Consider the following 16802-nt stretch of genomic DNA (forward strand, 5'->3'; position numbering starts at 1 on the left):
TTCACAGACAAGAAAAAGCTAAAGGAGTTCATCACCACCAAACCAATATTATATGAAATGCTGAAGGGTATTCTTTAAGAAGGGGAGGAAGAAGAAAAAGGTAAAGATAAAAATTATGAACAACAAATACATATCTATCAACAAGTGAATCTAAAAATCAAGTGAGTAAAAAATCTGATGAACAGAGCAAACTGGTGAATATAATAGAATCAGGGGCATAGGAAGGGAGTGGACTGACTATTCTCGGGTGCAAAGCGGTGTGGGGGGGTGCGGGAAGAGACTGGACAAAAATCGTACACCTATGGATGAGGACAGTGGGGGAGGGTAAGGACAGGGAATGGGGTGGGAACCGGGTGGATGGGAGCTATGGGGGCAAAAAAGGAACATCTGTAATAATCCGAACAAGAAAGGTTAAAAAAAAGAAAGACAGAAAATGTCCTCCTTCTAAGAATCCACCTGCTGTGGATTGATGTTTGTGTCCTCCCACCCTAAATTCACATGTTGAAGCCTAAATCCCCAGCATGTTGACATTTGGAGGCGGAACCCAGGAGGAAGTTTGGTCTACTGCACCAGCTGCCTGCCTTCTGGCAAACAGAAGTCCACTCGAAGGAATATAACCTCGCCAGAGCCTCAAATTATCTATACATTTTATGTACACAGTGTTCTGAATTTAATAAAAAAATTAGCAGGGAAACAGAACAATAAAAATTTACTCAAAATTAAAAGAAAAAAAGAGGCACTAGAAATGGACCTATGAAAAATCTAGATGTTGGAATTTTCAGATATAGACTTAAAAGTAACTATGCTTCAATAAGACAGAGACTTTCGGCAGAGACTTGGAAACCGAAAAAAAACCCACAAAATTGAAATTGTAGAACTAAAAATATAATTGAGAGTTCATTTCTGGGTTTCACAGCAAATTAAACACAACTGCACAGAAAACTTAGTAAATTGAAAATCAGGTAAAAAAAATATACACACTGGGGCACAGTGAAGTAAAATTATGGAAAATGTAAGTGTGTAAGATACATATAGGTCATGATGAAAGGTTATAAAATAATATTTAAATATGATCTCACACAGACAATAGTATGGTGAAGGCCTGGGTGGGGTGGAGGGGGTCAATGGGAAAAAAGGGGGGGGACATCTGTAACACTTTCAACAATAAAGATAATTTTTAATTAAATAAATAGAAATTTAAAATAAATATGATCTCAGTATGTCAAGTGATACATAGGGACATAAAGCCATGTACAATGATATTCAGAATGGTTAATTCTGAGAGGTGAGATTTGAGGTATACTTTAGTCACTTCATATTTTTGTGTGTACCCGCCCCCCCCCCCCCCCACCAAATCTGTTCAAGCATATCATAGCATTTCTCAAAATACATTTTTAGAAAATAGTACTTTCTTTTGCTAATTAATGTTCAAGGAATAAAGGGTTCAGTGGTCCAACAAGTATGGTAAATATTATGTTAAATAGAATTAGCACAGGTGTTTTCCTTGTTTTTAATTGTTCATTTATCTATTTGCTTATTACTATTGGAATTCTCAGAGACTTTAACGTACTATTGTGCACTGTGAAGCATGACGAGATCATGCTTCACAGTGCTTCTGGACAAGGAATATTTTCATTACAGAATGTTTCATAGAGCCAGAATTTATAACAGTCCTTGGAAAATACTTGTCTAGAGGAGGTAATCCCTAAATTCTTTAACAAAGATCCTATCTGTCACACCCACTCTCTCCTGCCTGAGTCTGTATCCCACATATCCTGTTCATTCTACATAATCTCCATGGCTCTAGGCTTTCAACATCCTGACTCTTCTGTCTGGAATCCCCTCACTCCTGCTCCCTGCCCTTTTCTCTAAGTATCAAATTTGTACTTACGCTTCCAACACCCAGCAGAAACATGGCCTCATCTGTGAAGCCAGGCCAAACACTCCTTCAGAGTATTTCCAGCAACACACTTATTATCTTACTAGAAGCTTGGTGCACGGATTCATGCACATGGAAAGGAAATTAATTAGAAGGTGGTGGCGGGGTGGGACTGGGTGAGATGGGCTGGACACGTCCTGGAGCCAACCTCCCAGGGTCCCTCCCTGGCCAGCTGCACCTGGGGTGGCTGTGGCTCAAAGGTCGTCTGCGGAGTGAGCAGGGTCCCTCCAGCAGGTGGGGTCCCTCAGCCTGGCCTGTGGGGATCGGGCCAAAACCAGCTCTCTGACATCCCCCGAGGGGTTCTGGATTGCGAGAAGGCGGGTCTCGGGTGATGTACCCCAGAATCGGGCTCCCTCCTTTCTAGTTCCTGGTGCATCACTCAAGAACCACAGCTGCCAAGTCACTACAGCTTGGCAGTTCCTGCATTGAGTGTCTTCCCCCTGGCGGTCAGTGCATGTCATAGCTACCAGTCATTCAGTCATTCAGTCGTTTGGTTGCTTAGGCTTTTATATATATAACTAGAGGCCTGGTGCATAAAAATTTGTGCACTCGGGGGGGGGTCCCTCAGCCCGGTCTGTGCCCTCTCGCAGTCTGGGACCCCTCGGGGGATGTCCACCTGCTGGCTTAGGCCCGCTCCCTGGGAGATTGGGCCTAAGCTGGCAGTCAGACATCCCTCTGGCAGCCCAGCAGCCCTCGGGGGATGTCCACTTGCCAGCAGGGTGCAAGCCTAAGCTGTAGTTGGACATCCTTAGTGCTGCTGAGGAAGCAGGAGAGGGTCCCACCACCACCGCTGTACTGGCAGCCATCAGCCTGGCTTGTGGCTGAGCAGAGCTCCCCCTGTGGGAGCGCACTGACCACCAGGGGGCAGCTCCTGCATTGAGCGTCTGCCTCTTGGTGGTCAGTGTGTGTCATAGTGACCAGTCATTCCCAGTCGTTCTGCTGTTAGGATCAATATGCATATTACCCTTTTGTTATATAGGATAGAGGCCTGGTGCATGGGTGGGGGCCGGCTGGTTTGCCCTGAAGGGTGTCTCGGATCAAGGTGGGGGTCCTGCTGGGGTGCCTGGCCAGCCTGAGTGAGTGGCTGATGATTGTTTGAAGGCTGGCCACAGTCCCTTCAGGATGGGGGTACCTGCTGGGGTGCCTGGCCAGCCTGGGAGAGGGGCTGAGGGGCTGAGGGCTGTTTTCAGGCAGGTCACACCCACTTCAGAGTGGGGGGTCCTGCTGGGGTGCCTGGCCAGTCTGGGTGAGGGGCTGATGGCTGTTTGCAGGCTGGCCAAGCCCCCCAGTGGGGACCCTCACCCCATGAGGGTGTGGCCAGCCTGGGTGAGGGGCTGATGGCTGTTTGCAGGCTGGCCATGGCCCCCAGCCACCCAAGCTCCCAGTGGAGGCTGGCTGGAAGCAGGTATCTGGGATTTATTTATCTTCTATAGTTGAAACTTTGTTGCCTTGAGCAGAGGCTACAGCCAGCCAGGGCAGGCAGGAAGCTTGGCTTCCTCCATCGCCGAGGCAACCAAGCCTCCTGCTTACTCCAGCTCCATGGCTGCCAGCCTCCATATTGGTTGGGTTAATTTGCATATAGTCACTTTGATTGGTGGGTGGGCGTGGCTGGTGGGCATGGCTTGTGAGTGTAGCAAAGGTATGGTCAATTTGCATGTTTCTCTTTTATTAGGTAAGATAGAGGCCCAGTGCACAAAATTTGTGCATGTGGGGGGGGGGGGTCCCTCAGCCCAGCCTGTACTCTCTCCAATCTGGGACCCCTCAGGGGATGTCTGACTGCCAGTTTAGGCCCAATCCCACAGGGACATCCTTCTCACAATCCGAGACCTCTGGCTCCTAACAGTTTGCCTGCCTGCCTGCCTGCCTGATCACCCCTAACCACCTCTGCCTGCCTGATCACCCCTAACCACCTCTGGCTGCCTGCCTGATTGCCCCTAACTGCCTCTGCCTCAGCTCCCGCACCCAGGCCCAGGCTTTCCTCCTCTGGCCAGCCGCAGGCACCTGGGACCACAGGCAGCTTCGCCCGGGTCCAGCTTTGTCAGGAAGGACGTCTGGAAGATGTCCGGTCTAATTAGCTTATTACCCTTTTATTAATATAGATAGATAGCATCCTTGTCTTAGTACTTCCTGTCTCTCATCCACTACCCTGGGACTTAGATTATCCATGCCTGCATCCACAGGACCTAGCATTAGGCCTGCCATACAGTAAGCATCAATGAATGTTTGATGAATAATGTATGATGCCAACATCATGGCTAGCTTTCTTTTTTTCTGACAGGACAACAAATATTTTTCAAGTAATCTTTATTTCTTCCTGAAAAAAAAAGAAAAGAACAAAATATGCTGATTGTAGAAATTTTACAGACTAAAATATGACCAAAAATAAAAAATTACTTATCTTACTACCCAGAGGTATCCAATGTTAACATGTTAATATAACATGTTATATTAACAACACAGGTGTGAACAGCATGGGTTCACTTATACATGGATTTTTTCCCAATAAGTATAGTACATGGATTTTTCTTCCTTATGATTTTTAAATAACATTTTCTTTTCTATAGCTTACTTTACTATAGGCATACAATATATAATACATACAACATACAAAATATATGTTAATTGACTGTTTATGTTATCAGGAAGGCTTCTGGTCAACAGTAGGCTATTAGTAGCTACATTTTTGGGGAGTCAAAATTATGCGTGGATTTTCAACTCTGCAGAGGTCAGTGCCACTAACGCCTGCATTGTTCAATAGTCAGCTGCATATCCTTTCAGGCTTTTAAAAATGAATGTATGAATATTTTATAAAACTTGGCTTAACCTTATGTACACAATTTTAAATCTTGATTTTCCCCAGCTAACATTATATCATACTTTTCAATGTAATTAAATGTTGCTTCAAAAACATGCTAGTACATAGTATTGGTTAGATAATATTTACTAAAATTAAGATAGCTTATTTACAGCTGCTTCCAATAATTCTTTGATGAACACACTTGTAGATAAAACTTTGCATTTCTGATTTTGTTCTTAGGACAAACCTTTAGAAGTAAAATTTCTCGACCCAAGTATATAGACCCTGTAAAGATTTATGGTACATACTAGAGGCCTGGTGCACGAATTCGTGCACCAGCTCTCTGACATCCCCCAAGGGGTCCTGGATTGCAAGAGGGCTCAGGCCAGGCCAAGGTGCATGATCAGGGCCAGGGAGGGATGTAGGAGGTTGGCCAGCTGGGGAGGGGCCATGGGAGGGCTCCAGGGTATGTCCAGTCTGTCTTGCTCAGTCCCAATCAGCCAGTCCCCAGCAGCAAGCTAACCTACTAGTCAGAGCGTCTGCCCCCCGGTGGTCAGTGTACCTTATAGCGAGCGGTTGAGGAGTCTTAGCATATCATTAGCATATTATACTTTGATTGGTTGAACAGATGACCAGACACTTAGCATATTAGGCTTTTATTATATAGGACTGTTGCATGCTTTCCATTTGTTGATATTTTTATTAAATGAATATATGTAAAATTCTTAACTATATTGGCACATAAATGTTTAACCAATAGAGCCATAATTATTAGTATTATTACTATTCACTTAACAGATATGTTGAGTGTCTATTATGTGGAAGACACTGCTTCTCTGGAAAGGTAGAACCAATGATATTCTTTTCAGCAATGAAAGTGTGGCTCAGACTCACTATATCCTTCCCAGCATTAACTATCACCATTTTTCTAAATTTTGCTAGTTTGACAAATGATACTCCACTAATTCAATTCATGTTTATTAATAACAAAAGAAGATATTTTTCTCATATGATTATAGCTGAACAACAACATTTAATCCTTTTTACTATCTCCCCTTTTTGCACCTGCCACTACTTCCTGCATTTTGCTATACCTAATTTATCAACTCTCCACTCTCGGCAGTCAACTGGACAATCATGGTCCCTGCCTTGTAAAACTTGCTATCTAGCAGAGAACCCAGATGTTATTCCTCATGTCTTTATTGTTATGAGGGAGAGGTATGGGATGGTTTGGAAGGTTAACTTACTCTGAGGGCTCAAGGAAAGGCTTCTTTGAGGAGCTGCAGTTTAAACCAAGACCTGAGAATGAACAGGAGTTAACAGTATAATGGGGTGGGAGGGAGGTGGGATGGAGTTAATGGTGACCAGAGAAGGAGTAGCATATGTCGAAGCCCTAAAATGGGAAAGAGTATGGCACATTCAAGGCAAAGATGGAGTTCAGTTTATTGGAATGAGGGGAGAAACAGAATGACCTGAGATGAGTCTGGGAAGGCCAGAGGGCTCAGATTGCACCTGGCCGCAAGCCTTCCCAACTTGTTTCCATATGCATGTCTGAAGAAGCACACAAAGCCACTGCAATGACATTTCCTTGCTCCTCCTCACTGGGCCAGGAATCCTCTGATGTCAGTGCCCTTGCCCTTCTCTCCACCTAACCTAATACTATGTGTGCAGTTTCCAGAAGGTAATGAATCTTCCTCAAGATTCAGACACAGGACATACCCCCAAACCTATTCCCTTTGTCTCAGTAAAAGATTTTAATATCTAGATGCCCATTTTTTGTTAACTACTAAGGCTCTAGAACAAAAGGGACCTAAAAGACTGATGCCCCTGGAAGACATTTCATGGTGCCCATCTGTCAGCTAAATCATGGGCTGTCCCCCAAGGACCAGTATATTGTTGAGATCGAGGCTGAGGGGTGTGTGTACTGGTGCTACTGAGCCATGTGAATGAGTGTTTGAGCATTGACTGTGCATCATGAGTCTTGTTTCTCTGTCTCCAAGCTCTCCTCCCAGGGCCTCAATCTGGGTCCCTGCCCCAGCCTGTCACCTTGAGGAAAGCCCTTTTCACATCCTTGTTTCGGAGGCTGTAGATGATGGGGTTGAAGAAAGCAGAGATGACATTGTAGAACAGGGCCAACTTTTTGTCCTCTTCTGGGGAGGCCTCAGAGCCAGGCTTCATGTACATGACCATGGCGGGCACACAGAACATGGTGACCACAGTGATGTGGGAGGCACAGGTGGAGAAGGCCTTCAGCCGCCCTTGGCCTGAACGGATCCTCAAGATGGCAATGAAGATATTGACATAAATGACAAGGATAAGGGAAAGTGGAACCAGGATGACACTAAAGCCGAGAATGAAGTCTATCCGATCATTGACTGAGGTGTCTGCACAAGCCAGCTTTAAGACGGCTGGGACTTCACAGAAGAAATGGTTGATCTTGTTGGGGCCACAGTAGGGCAGTCGCATGGCAAACACAGTGTAGACAAGAGCAGAGATGACACCCCAGAGTCCACAGAAAATGACCATTACCCCACACAGCCATGGGCTCATGATGACTTTGTACCTGAGTGGATGGCAGATGGCCACATACCGGTCTATAGACATGATGGCAAAAAGCCAGGACTCGGTGATGCCTAGCACCAAGAAAATGTACATCTGGGCTACACAGCTGGCAAAAGAGATGGTCTTCTTCTGGCTGGCCATATGTGCCAACATCTGGGGCACAGTTGTAGTGGTGTAGCTAAGATCCAACATAGAAAGGACGCCAATAAAGAAGTACATGGGTGTGTGGAGGTGTGAATCCAGGCAGATGAGGATGGTGATTAAGCTCTTGCCCAGAATAATCAACAGGTAGGTCATCAGGAAGGCTGAGAAGAGCAGAGGCATGATCCTGGGACTGAAGGAGAAGCCCAGAAGGATAAATTCAGTCACATAGGACTGGTTAGATTTTGCATGGTGTTCTACTTCTAAAGGAAAAAGAAAGGCACCGATTCAGACAGAGGATTACTAAACTACGCACCAGGGTGAGGGCTACTGATGGGGTCGGGGTAGTGGTCAGTGTCCAGTTACGATGAAGCACTGTGATCCCCCTCAGCATGATAGCCTATTTCACCCGCTCTTGTCTATTGCCACCACTCCCAGGAAATTTATGAAGAAGAAAGGGCTTTCACATCTGATTTAGACTTTGCCTCTGACCCACCAGCAATTACCCATCTAAGCCTCCGTTTCCTCAGCTGTGAAATGAAGGCATGGGACTAGCTGATCTCTACTTCCCCTTAGTATCCTGTTCTCCTTAGTTAGGCAACCAGGTGTTTAGAAATAAATATTAGTGTACGTACTCTATGACATTTGGCAAATGTTAGTGAGAGGACCTACTTGGTCCTGTTGAAGACATCAATTTATTTTTCCACTCTAATTTTACCCGTCACAGGCCATGGAGTGTTAGAAGGAATGCTGAGTTCTAAATCCTTGGCTCTATAATTTACTGAATAAATGACCTTGAGCAAACCCTTTACCCAGCATTCTATCCATTTGAGACTACTTCCTCAAATACAAAATGAGAATAATGGTTGCTTTGCTACAAGTTTGCCGCAAGGATTGGGTGATATTTTGGCATGAAAAGGATCACACAGAAGGCCTAACATGAGGTAGGTGCGTAATAAATGTTAGCTGCATTTCTGGATGGTTCTCCACACACAGGACCGAGATTCAGGTCCAAATTACCCAAGGAAACATCCAGAGATACTCCATCATATATGATGACGACAATTTTCATTCTCCCAGATGCCCACATTCTTGCTTCTCTGAGCATTTCATTCATTTTTTTTAGCCTCTTACTGACTCTTAGGTCTTTCTCAATTTAAGTGGCCCGAGCCTTCTTTCTTCCTGAGGAATAGGGGGAGGACAGCCTTACTGAAGAGGTGTCATGTGCATCGTCGGTACTTAGGGAATGGGAGCAATCTCAATGCTGTCAGTATTACTCCTTTTCCAATTTATCGGACTCAACCTACTTGTTCTGCAGTCTGCTTGTTCTCCTTTGGAACATCATGAACGAGTCTTCATAAGAACCTGTGTCTACATTTAATGCATCAGATGGTTTCTTGACTTCGGCCAAAAGACTGAATACACTTTGAACTTCCTATATACGCTAGGTATTTTTCTAGGACCTTCTCAGAGATTTCTCAACAGCTTTTCGGTAGCTGGCAGATAACTATTTTCGTTAAATCCCTACCTTTCACCAAAGGTTGCATTGTCTCCCCAGGTTGGCCTTAGTTTCTGCAAAAAGTACAGTGGGTTGGGCCTGGTCGTCCCGAAGGGAGAGAAACCACACAGCAGCATGGAAAGGGCGTGGGGTCAGAGACAGCGAGTTCTGCTGGAATCCCAGCTCCGGCTTCATCTGCTACGTGGCTCTGGGCTGTTAGCGCACTTTGTAGGCCTGTTTCCTCACCTGGAAAACAGAAGTAAAAATACCTACTTTGCAAGCCACATTCTTCCTGGGAAGAAGAATCCCAGAGATATGAGAATCTTCTACCTGAGGGCCAAGAATCCAAAAATGAGCTGCCATTTCTAACTTTTTTTGTGTGTTTTTTTTACACACAGCCAATGAATGGCTTGCTCTTCAGGGGTCTGATGATAAAGGGTGTTTGACCTGGTTGAACACACACAAAGGCTGAGGGCAAGTGGAACTCACTGTCTCTAAACCAGCGGCATGTGTCCAAGGGTGCTGCTCGCAACCAGGACCCCTGGTGGGAAACTTGGGCTCCCTGGAGCCCTGGGTTCCCATCATCCTTCCCCCAACTCTCCTGAAAGGAAAGCGCTCTTCACTGGGAAGAAATTGCCCGACTCTCAGTCTAGGGACCAGAAACCCCACGTGAGGGAAAACAAAGGGTGACATCATTATCCACCATGAGGAGCCTGGCCTCTGTACCTCCATCTGGGCTAAAACTATAGAATTCAGCCTTTGGCCTGTACTTTGCAATACACCTTGACATTCATTCTCTCTTTGAGCCTCATGAGAGAGCTCATGATGACTCTATGAGCAGTATAGGGCAGGGATCATTATCTCCATCTCACAAATGGAGAAATGAGACTCAGAGAGGGAACATGTGGGAGAAACTGAATCTCGCTCATTCTTCAGCTGCAGTAAGGTTTCTCACGAGCAGCAAGACCATAGCTAACCAGAGCTCAGCTCCTCTGAGTCCTCCGTGTACTGAATGTGTTCTGGCCTGGATTCTCAAAAGGGAAAAGGAAATCATGAGGGAAAGAATTTTTGGTTGGAAAAAATTGATGGCATCTCTAAGATCAATGCAACCATACCAGCCAGAAATCTGGGGAAATCTCCTCATCTTTCTCATCCCACTACATCCTATCTGTCCCCAGGTTCCATTGCCACCACCTCCAAAGTGCCTCTCATACCCATCCATCCCCCTACTATCTGGTTCAGACACTGGCATCTCTCTCTCTCACTCGGATTTTATCTCAGTCCTCCAGCTGGGCCTTTGTCCAGCTCATTCTGTGCACTGGTTTGCAGAGCACTCTTTCTAAAACAAAAATTTGATGGAACCACTAGTTCAATCTTTCAATGGCTCCATTGTCTACAGGGCAAAGTCTAAGAAAGTTAGACCGATATCCTGGCTTTGTTCCTTAAAGCCAGATCCAGTTTTGGTCACCAGACTCCAAGGCAGGCTAGACACTTAGAAAAATCTCCAGCTACTGCAAGAGCTGAAGCAGAAAGTGTCACAGCGGCCCAAGATACCACATGCAGAGAGGAGGCCTGGGAAGAAGATGGATCCCAGGTCAGCTCCTTGGACTCTGCCTGAGCTCAGGCAGCAAGCCCGCGTTAACTTGGAAATTCCACAAGTCGAGCATATCCCCACTGAGCGGCTCAGCTTGAAGGTGCATGATTTTATTGTTTCCCACTGTAACCTCGTTACTTAATACAGAGCCTGGCACATATTAAGACCCAATAAATACTGTGTGTCTATTCTGACCAGGAGACCTAGTGAAAAAAGAAAGAGAGAGAGAAAAGACGAGTATAGACATTCTCTCTTCCTATGCTTTTCCTTCCTGTTCCTCAGAGACCTGGAGAAAATGATGTGTGTCTGGAGGTCACAGTCCCAGGAGAAATCAGGGCACAGGTTGGTGGAGGGAGGAAGGTTGAGAAAGTTGGCACCAATGGTCATGAATCTCTCTAGCATTTCTCTCAACTTCTATCCAAGCCAATAAATAATAATATAGAATATTATTTTAAATAATAAATTCAACAACTGAATAACAATAATGTGCAATTATATATAATAATATAATTACATTAATAATTCAATACATTATAGTATTATTGTTGCTGTAACAGCTTACTATGTGCCAAGCACTATGATCTGTTTTATTTTATCCTCATAACTGGGGTGCTGGTTGAAATATTTAACAATAATTGTGGGCACCCTCCAATCAGAACAAACACATGTCATAGGAAACAGAAGTTGTACCAGAATGCCTCCACGCTGAACACGAGCCTGCACAGAGCTACCCTGTGATGCAGGCATGATCGCTACCCCCGTTTTACACATGAGGAAAGCGGTGACACACTTGTCCGGGGACACGGTGGTAGCCAACTGCAGTGCCTGTGCTCATAGCCACCAGGTGATACTCTCTCTGAGCCTCTGTGAGAATGTGGTTGGACTGACCGCCTGAACACAGGTCCTCCTCTTCCTCTGCCACTTACTTCCTCACTTGCTTTCTCATTTCCTGCCTCCTCCAGGGTAGAAACTGAAATAAAAGGGGGCAAGAGGACCGGAAATTTTGACCAAAAAGTGAAGTGACAGCTGACCAGGCAGCTGACCAGGCCAAGCAGGTGCAAGGAAGCAATAACGCCAGGCTGCGGGTGCCCACTCCGTGCACAGCGACACAGCCATATGCTGAGCCTCCCTGAGGCTGCTTGCCGCCTTCTGCCCTCCATACCATGGTCTCCTTCTTCACAGCGAGCTGCATGGGGGGAAGGTCAGAGGCCAGGCAGGTGATGCCAGAACTGGCTCTTCCCCGTGGCCTGCCGTGTCCAACAGCCCCCGGAATTCTCAGTGCTGCCTGGGAAGAGGAGGGAGCACTGGTTCTGGGGTAGCCGGGTGCATCCTCCTCTGAGGGCCAGGGGTCTGCCGGGCCAGGGGGCAGGCGGGTGCGCCGTGAAAGCCTGGCAGGATCCGGAGATCCTGGAAGACTGACGACGGAGCAGGTGCATAGGGGGGTCTGAGGCAGCAGATCCCCATCTACAGGCAGCAACAATGGACTAGCGCATAGACCAGAGAGACCCAGTCGGGGCAGAATAGACGCAGAGGAACATCAGGAAGGATCAGCGTACACAGGTGGACACAGAGGACCAGAGCGGCAGGGCAGAGTGGCACCAGACTGGAAAGAGATGGAAACTGAAGGTAGAATCCGAGGGTCAGAGAGGGGCCTGGAGCTGGGTCCAGGGAGCAGGTGCACCTCCGGGGCAGCGGCCGCCTTCACTCACTCACTCCTGCCAGAGCACACTTTACATGGATTTCTGAAATGTGCAACCTACCTAACACCCCATGCAGATGCTGCCTTCAGAGTGAGACCCTGCCCCAGTCCATGGCACCCCCACCCCAGGTCGTCACCTCCCAGCCTGTCTTGTACTGAGCTGAAAGAAAGTACTGTTCTCTGCGGACATCAATGATATGCTCTCTAAAGCTCCCCTCTGCCCCATATCTGCCCTCCACCCTTCCATCTCTCTCTTCTCCAGAATCCCATCTGCATTACAACGCAGTAGCCCTTACCTGCACTACTTTCCTTATGAGGGTGTGTGGGGCTGTCTGAGTCGCCTTCTCTCCTCTTGATAAGCCCCTGTGCCCTGATCCTGCCCACCTTCCCCAAGCTGGATCCTCACCGCTTCCAATATCTTTAACTCCAGGCTGCAGCCCCTGCAGACACTTCCCGCTGACAGCACAGGGATGGCCCCGCCCTTCTGCTCAGCAAGAGCAAACTCTGGGGAAGCAACTGAGCACAAGAGACCCAGCGATTGTCATCAGACAGACTTGGTCACTGCGATCTGATCAAGTCACTGAGTTCCCAGAGCTTCAGCTTCCTCACTGTCAAATGGAGCTGTGCTCCTTGTATCATAATAATGCCTGTCATTGGGTTTGTTTTTACTTTGAGTAGTCATTATGGGCCAGATATTTGATATATACTAAATCCTCATAGCAGTACTATCCCTATTTTACAGACACAGAAATGGAAGCTTGGAGCCTTAAGTGGGCTGTGCAGAGCTGGGATGCTGAACGCGGTTTTGTCAGGCCACACAGGCTGTGCTTCCACCCAATGCTGAACCCGGTGTCAGGATCTGGCACAAGCCAGACCAGAGGCAGGGAGGCCTCTTGATGGGAAGAACAGAGATACATGTGGAGGGGGAGGTGGTTGGCTAACACATCCATTTACAAGAGCAGCAACTTTTTAAAACATGTATTTTTTTAATTGATTTCAGAGAGGAAGGGAGAGGGAGAGGGAGAGAAACATCAATGATGAGAGAGATCATTGATCAACTGCCTCCTACACGTCCCACACTGGGGATTGAGCCTGAAACTGGGGCATGCGCCCTGACCGGGAATTGAACTGTGACCTCTTGGTTCATAGTTTGACGCTCAACCACTGAGCCACACTGGCCGGGCAAGAGCAGCAACTTTTGAGGGCAGCAGGCTCTTTTGGGGCTTCTGCTAGATACACATTCTTCTGGGGTTAGGGAAGGAAAGGGGGAAAGGGACCGGCGTTTATTATACATCTTCATGTGCCCGACTCAGGCATCATTTCACTTAATTCTCCAACTGCTCTGTGTTACTTCCACTGTACGGATGAGGCCACTGAAGTTCAGAGGTGAAAAGACTTGTCCAAGGTCAAACAGCTGTTCCAATCTGTTTACAATCTAGGTCTGCCTGGTTGTAAAGTGCCTCCCACACACTTTGTTTTGGGGAGGGGGGGCAGGTGACAGCCAAGACCACTCAAGTCCCTAGCCTGAGGATAGGGTCTCTCCTTCAGCTGTTCTGAGCCCCTCAAGTTGGACTCCAGTCCTTCGGAGAGTTCTGTGTTGTTCACGAGGCCTCTACCTGAGCTTTAAGGTTGCAGAGCCTGAAAGAGAAATAGAGAATCCTGCTTCCCAGCCTGGAGGCCATTCCCCCACGGAATCTTTGATACCCAGGATAATTCCTGCTGGAGTCTTCCCTGTTTTCTGAGCAAAGTAATCCATGTTCATCAGATAAAATTCATAATGACAGAAAGGTAGAAAGAAGAATTTAATTAACCTCTCTGGCCAGGATGGCTCAATGGTAGAGGGTCGCCCACTCACTGAAGGGTCTCGGGTTTGATTCCTGGCCAAAGGCATGTACCTGGGTTGCAGGTTTGATCACTGGCCCAGGTGGGGTGCATGCAGGAGACAACCAATCAATGGGAGGCACATTGATGTTTTTCACTCTCCCTACTCCCTCCCTCCCACTCTCTCTGAAAATCAATGGAAAAAATATCCTCGGGTGAGGATTAACACACACAAAAAGAGAAGAATTTAATTACCCTATAGTTTCTCACATACAACAAAGAAAATTTCTGTTATATTTCTCTCTTATTTTTTTTCTTTTTTTTTTAATTTAGAGAATACTTTATTAGTTTCTGTAATCAAACCCATGTAGATTAAGACCTTAAATATTTAATACAGTGTGTTACCCCTGTACAAATGGAAAAAATTATGTTTAACGTTTCTAGACCAATATGGCTATTAATTTAATATTATCTATAGCAGTGGTTCTCAACCTTGGCTGCACATTAGAATCACCTGGGAATCTTTTTAAAATCCTGATTCCTGGGCCTCATCCTCTGGAAATTGTTTCTTTGTTATGGGGTAGGGCCACAACATTAGTAACAAAGAAACAGAATTAAAACTTTATTGTGGGGAGCTGCTACAGTGTTTTGGACAGGTTCAAGCCTTGGACTGATGAGAGGGCACAGTCCTCTCATTGCCACATGCAAGTCCCAGCTTGGAGGGCAGGGCCCTCCCAGCACAATTATAGCCAACAGCTGTAGTTATAAGCTTGAACCTATGGTCCGAACACATGGCCCCACGTGGCTGAGTGATGTAGGCTTGATAGAGTTCAGGGGCATGTAGTTGAGTAGGATTGAAACCCAGGAGAATGTTGTAAACATCTTGGTCACACCCTTACTTTGCCTTGTGGCATCTGCTATAAAATAAAGACACGGCTGTGGGCATGGTCGCTGTCTCTCAGAGAAGCAGCATCCCACCGAGACTCGGCTTTCATTCTCTTGTCTTTCTTTTCTAAGCCTTTCAGCTGCCCCCACTCAGGTTCACCCTTGGCCGTGCTGGCGCAGCACACTTTATAAAGATACTAGAGGCCCGGTGCACAAAAATTTGTGCACTCGGGGGGGGGGGGCATCCCTCAGCCCAGCCTGTGCCCTCTCGCAGTCTGGGACCCCTCAGGGGATGACCACCTGCTGGCTTAGGTCAGCTCCCCAGGTGATTGGGCCTAAGATGGCAATCAGACATCCCTCTCCCTCTGGCAGCCCGGAAACCCTTGGGGGATGTCCACTTGCCAGCGGGGAGCAGGCCTAAGCTGCAGTCGGACATCCTTAGCGCTGCTGAGGAGGGAGGCAGGAGAGACTCCCACCACCACCACTGTACTGGCAGCAATCAGCCTGGCTTGTGGCTGAGCAGAGCTCTTCCCATGTGAGAGTGCCCTCACCACCAGAGGGCAGTTCCTGCACTGAGCGTCTGCCCCCTGGTTGTCAGTGTGTGTTATAGTGACCAGTCATTTCCAGTCCTTCTGCTGTTAGGGTCAGCTTGCATATTACCCTTTTACTATATAGGATAGAGGCTTGGTGCACAGGTGGGGGCTGGCTGGTTTGCCCTGAAGGGTGTCCCAGATCAGGGTGGGGGTCCCACTTGGGTGCCTGGCCAGCCTGGATGTGGGGATGATGGCTGTTTGCAGCTGGTCACACCCCCTTCAGGGTGGGGGTCCCCACTGGGGTGCCTGGCCAGTCTGGGTGAGGGGCTGAGGGCCATTTTCAGGCTGACGGGTGACTGACGCTCCCAACCTCTCTTTTTTTTTTATTCTGGGATTTATTTACCTTCTATGGTTGTCACTGGAGCTGAGAGCCGGCTTTAGCTCTGAGGCTCAGCTCCAGCTCTGAGACCTCAGCTGCTGAAAGCAGGTATCTGGGCTTTGTTTAGCTTCTACAATTGAAACACTGTTGCAATTCCAGCTCTAAGACCTCAGCTGCTGAAAGCAGGTTTCTGGGGATTGTTTAGCTTCTATAATTGTCACACCCCCTTCAGGGTGGGGGTTCCCACTGGTGTGCCTGGCCAGTCTGGGTGAGGGGCTGAGGGCCGTTTTCAGGCTGGCAGGCAACTGAAGCTCCCAGCCTCTCCTTTCTTTCTGTTTTGTTTTTGTTTTTGTTTTTGTTTTTTGTTTTATTCTGGGATTTATTTACCTTCTATAGCTCTCACTGGAGCTGAGAGCCAGCTCCAGCTCTGAGGCCCAGCTCCAGCTCTGAGGCTGCGGCTGGCTGAAAGCAGGTATGGGGTTTGTTTAGCTTCTATAATTGAAATATTGTTGCCATCACTGCTGCTCTAAGCTCTGAGGTTAAAGCTGGCTGAAAGCAGGTTTCTGGAGCTTGTTTAGCTTCTATAATTGCAACATTGTTTCTTAGACTGCAGCTCAGAGGCTGGCAGCTGCAGGCAGGGAACGTTGGCTTCCTCCATCACTGGAGCAAGCAAGCCTCCTGTTTGCTTCAGCTGCCTGGCTGCCAGCCGCCATCTTGGTTGGCAGTTAATTTGCATATCGCCCTGATTAGTCAATGGGAAGGGTAGCGAAGTTACAGTTAACTACCATGTTTGTCTATTATTAGATAGGATGCCTCCACGCTCCCAGGGCAGGTTCCTGCCTCAAACCCCACCCTTACAGGAAACAGCTCCGGGAAACAGCTCGGGGGAGGGTTCAGCCGTTTCCAAGACAACCCCTTCAGGACTGACTTCCTTCCGCTTGGTCGCCAGACTGG

The 16802-nt window shown here is 47.3% G+C and overlaps 1 protein-coding gene across 1 annotated transcript; it reads right to left on the reverse strand.

Moving 5' to 3' along the window:
• Nucleotides 1–6752: 6752 nt before the first annotated feature.
• On the reverse strand, nucleotides 6753–7833 carry LOC308515556 (olfactory receptor 2A12-like; the record flags this gene model as incomplete). Its single annotated transcript, XM_081086072.1, has 2 exons — nucleotides 6753–7702; nucleotides 7806–7833. The coding sequence occupies 2 exons, from the start codon at nucleotides 7831–7833 to the stop codon at nucleotides 6753–6755; spliced, it is 978 nt and encodes a 325-aa protein (XP_080942198.1).
• Between the last annotated feature and the right edge of the window lie 8969 nt (nucleotides 7834–16802).

Source organism: Myotis nattereri (genome assembly GCF_964212035.1).
Source record: "Myotis nattereri genome assembly, chromosome: 3".
In the NCBI taxonomy this organism is placed as follows: Eukaryota; Metazoa; Chordata; class Mammalia; order Chiroptera; family Vespertilionidae; genus Myotis; species Myotis nattereri.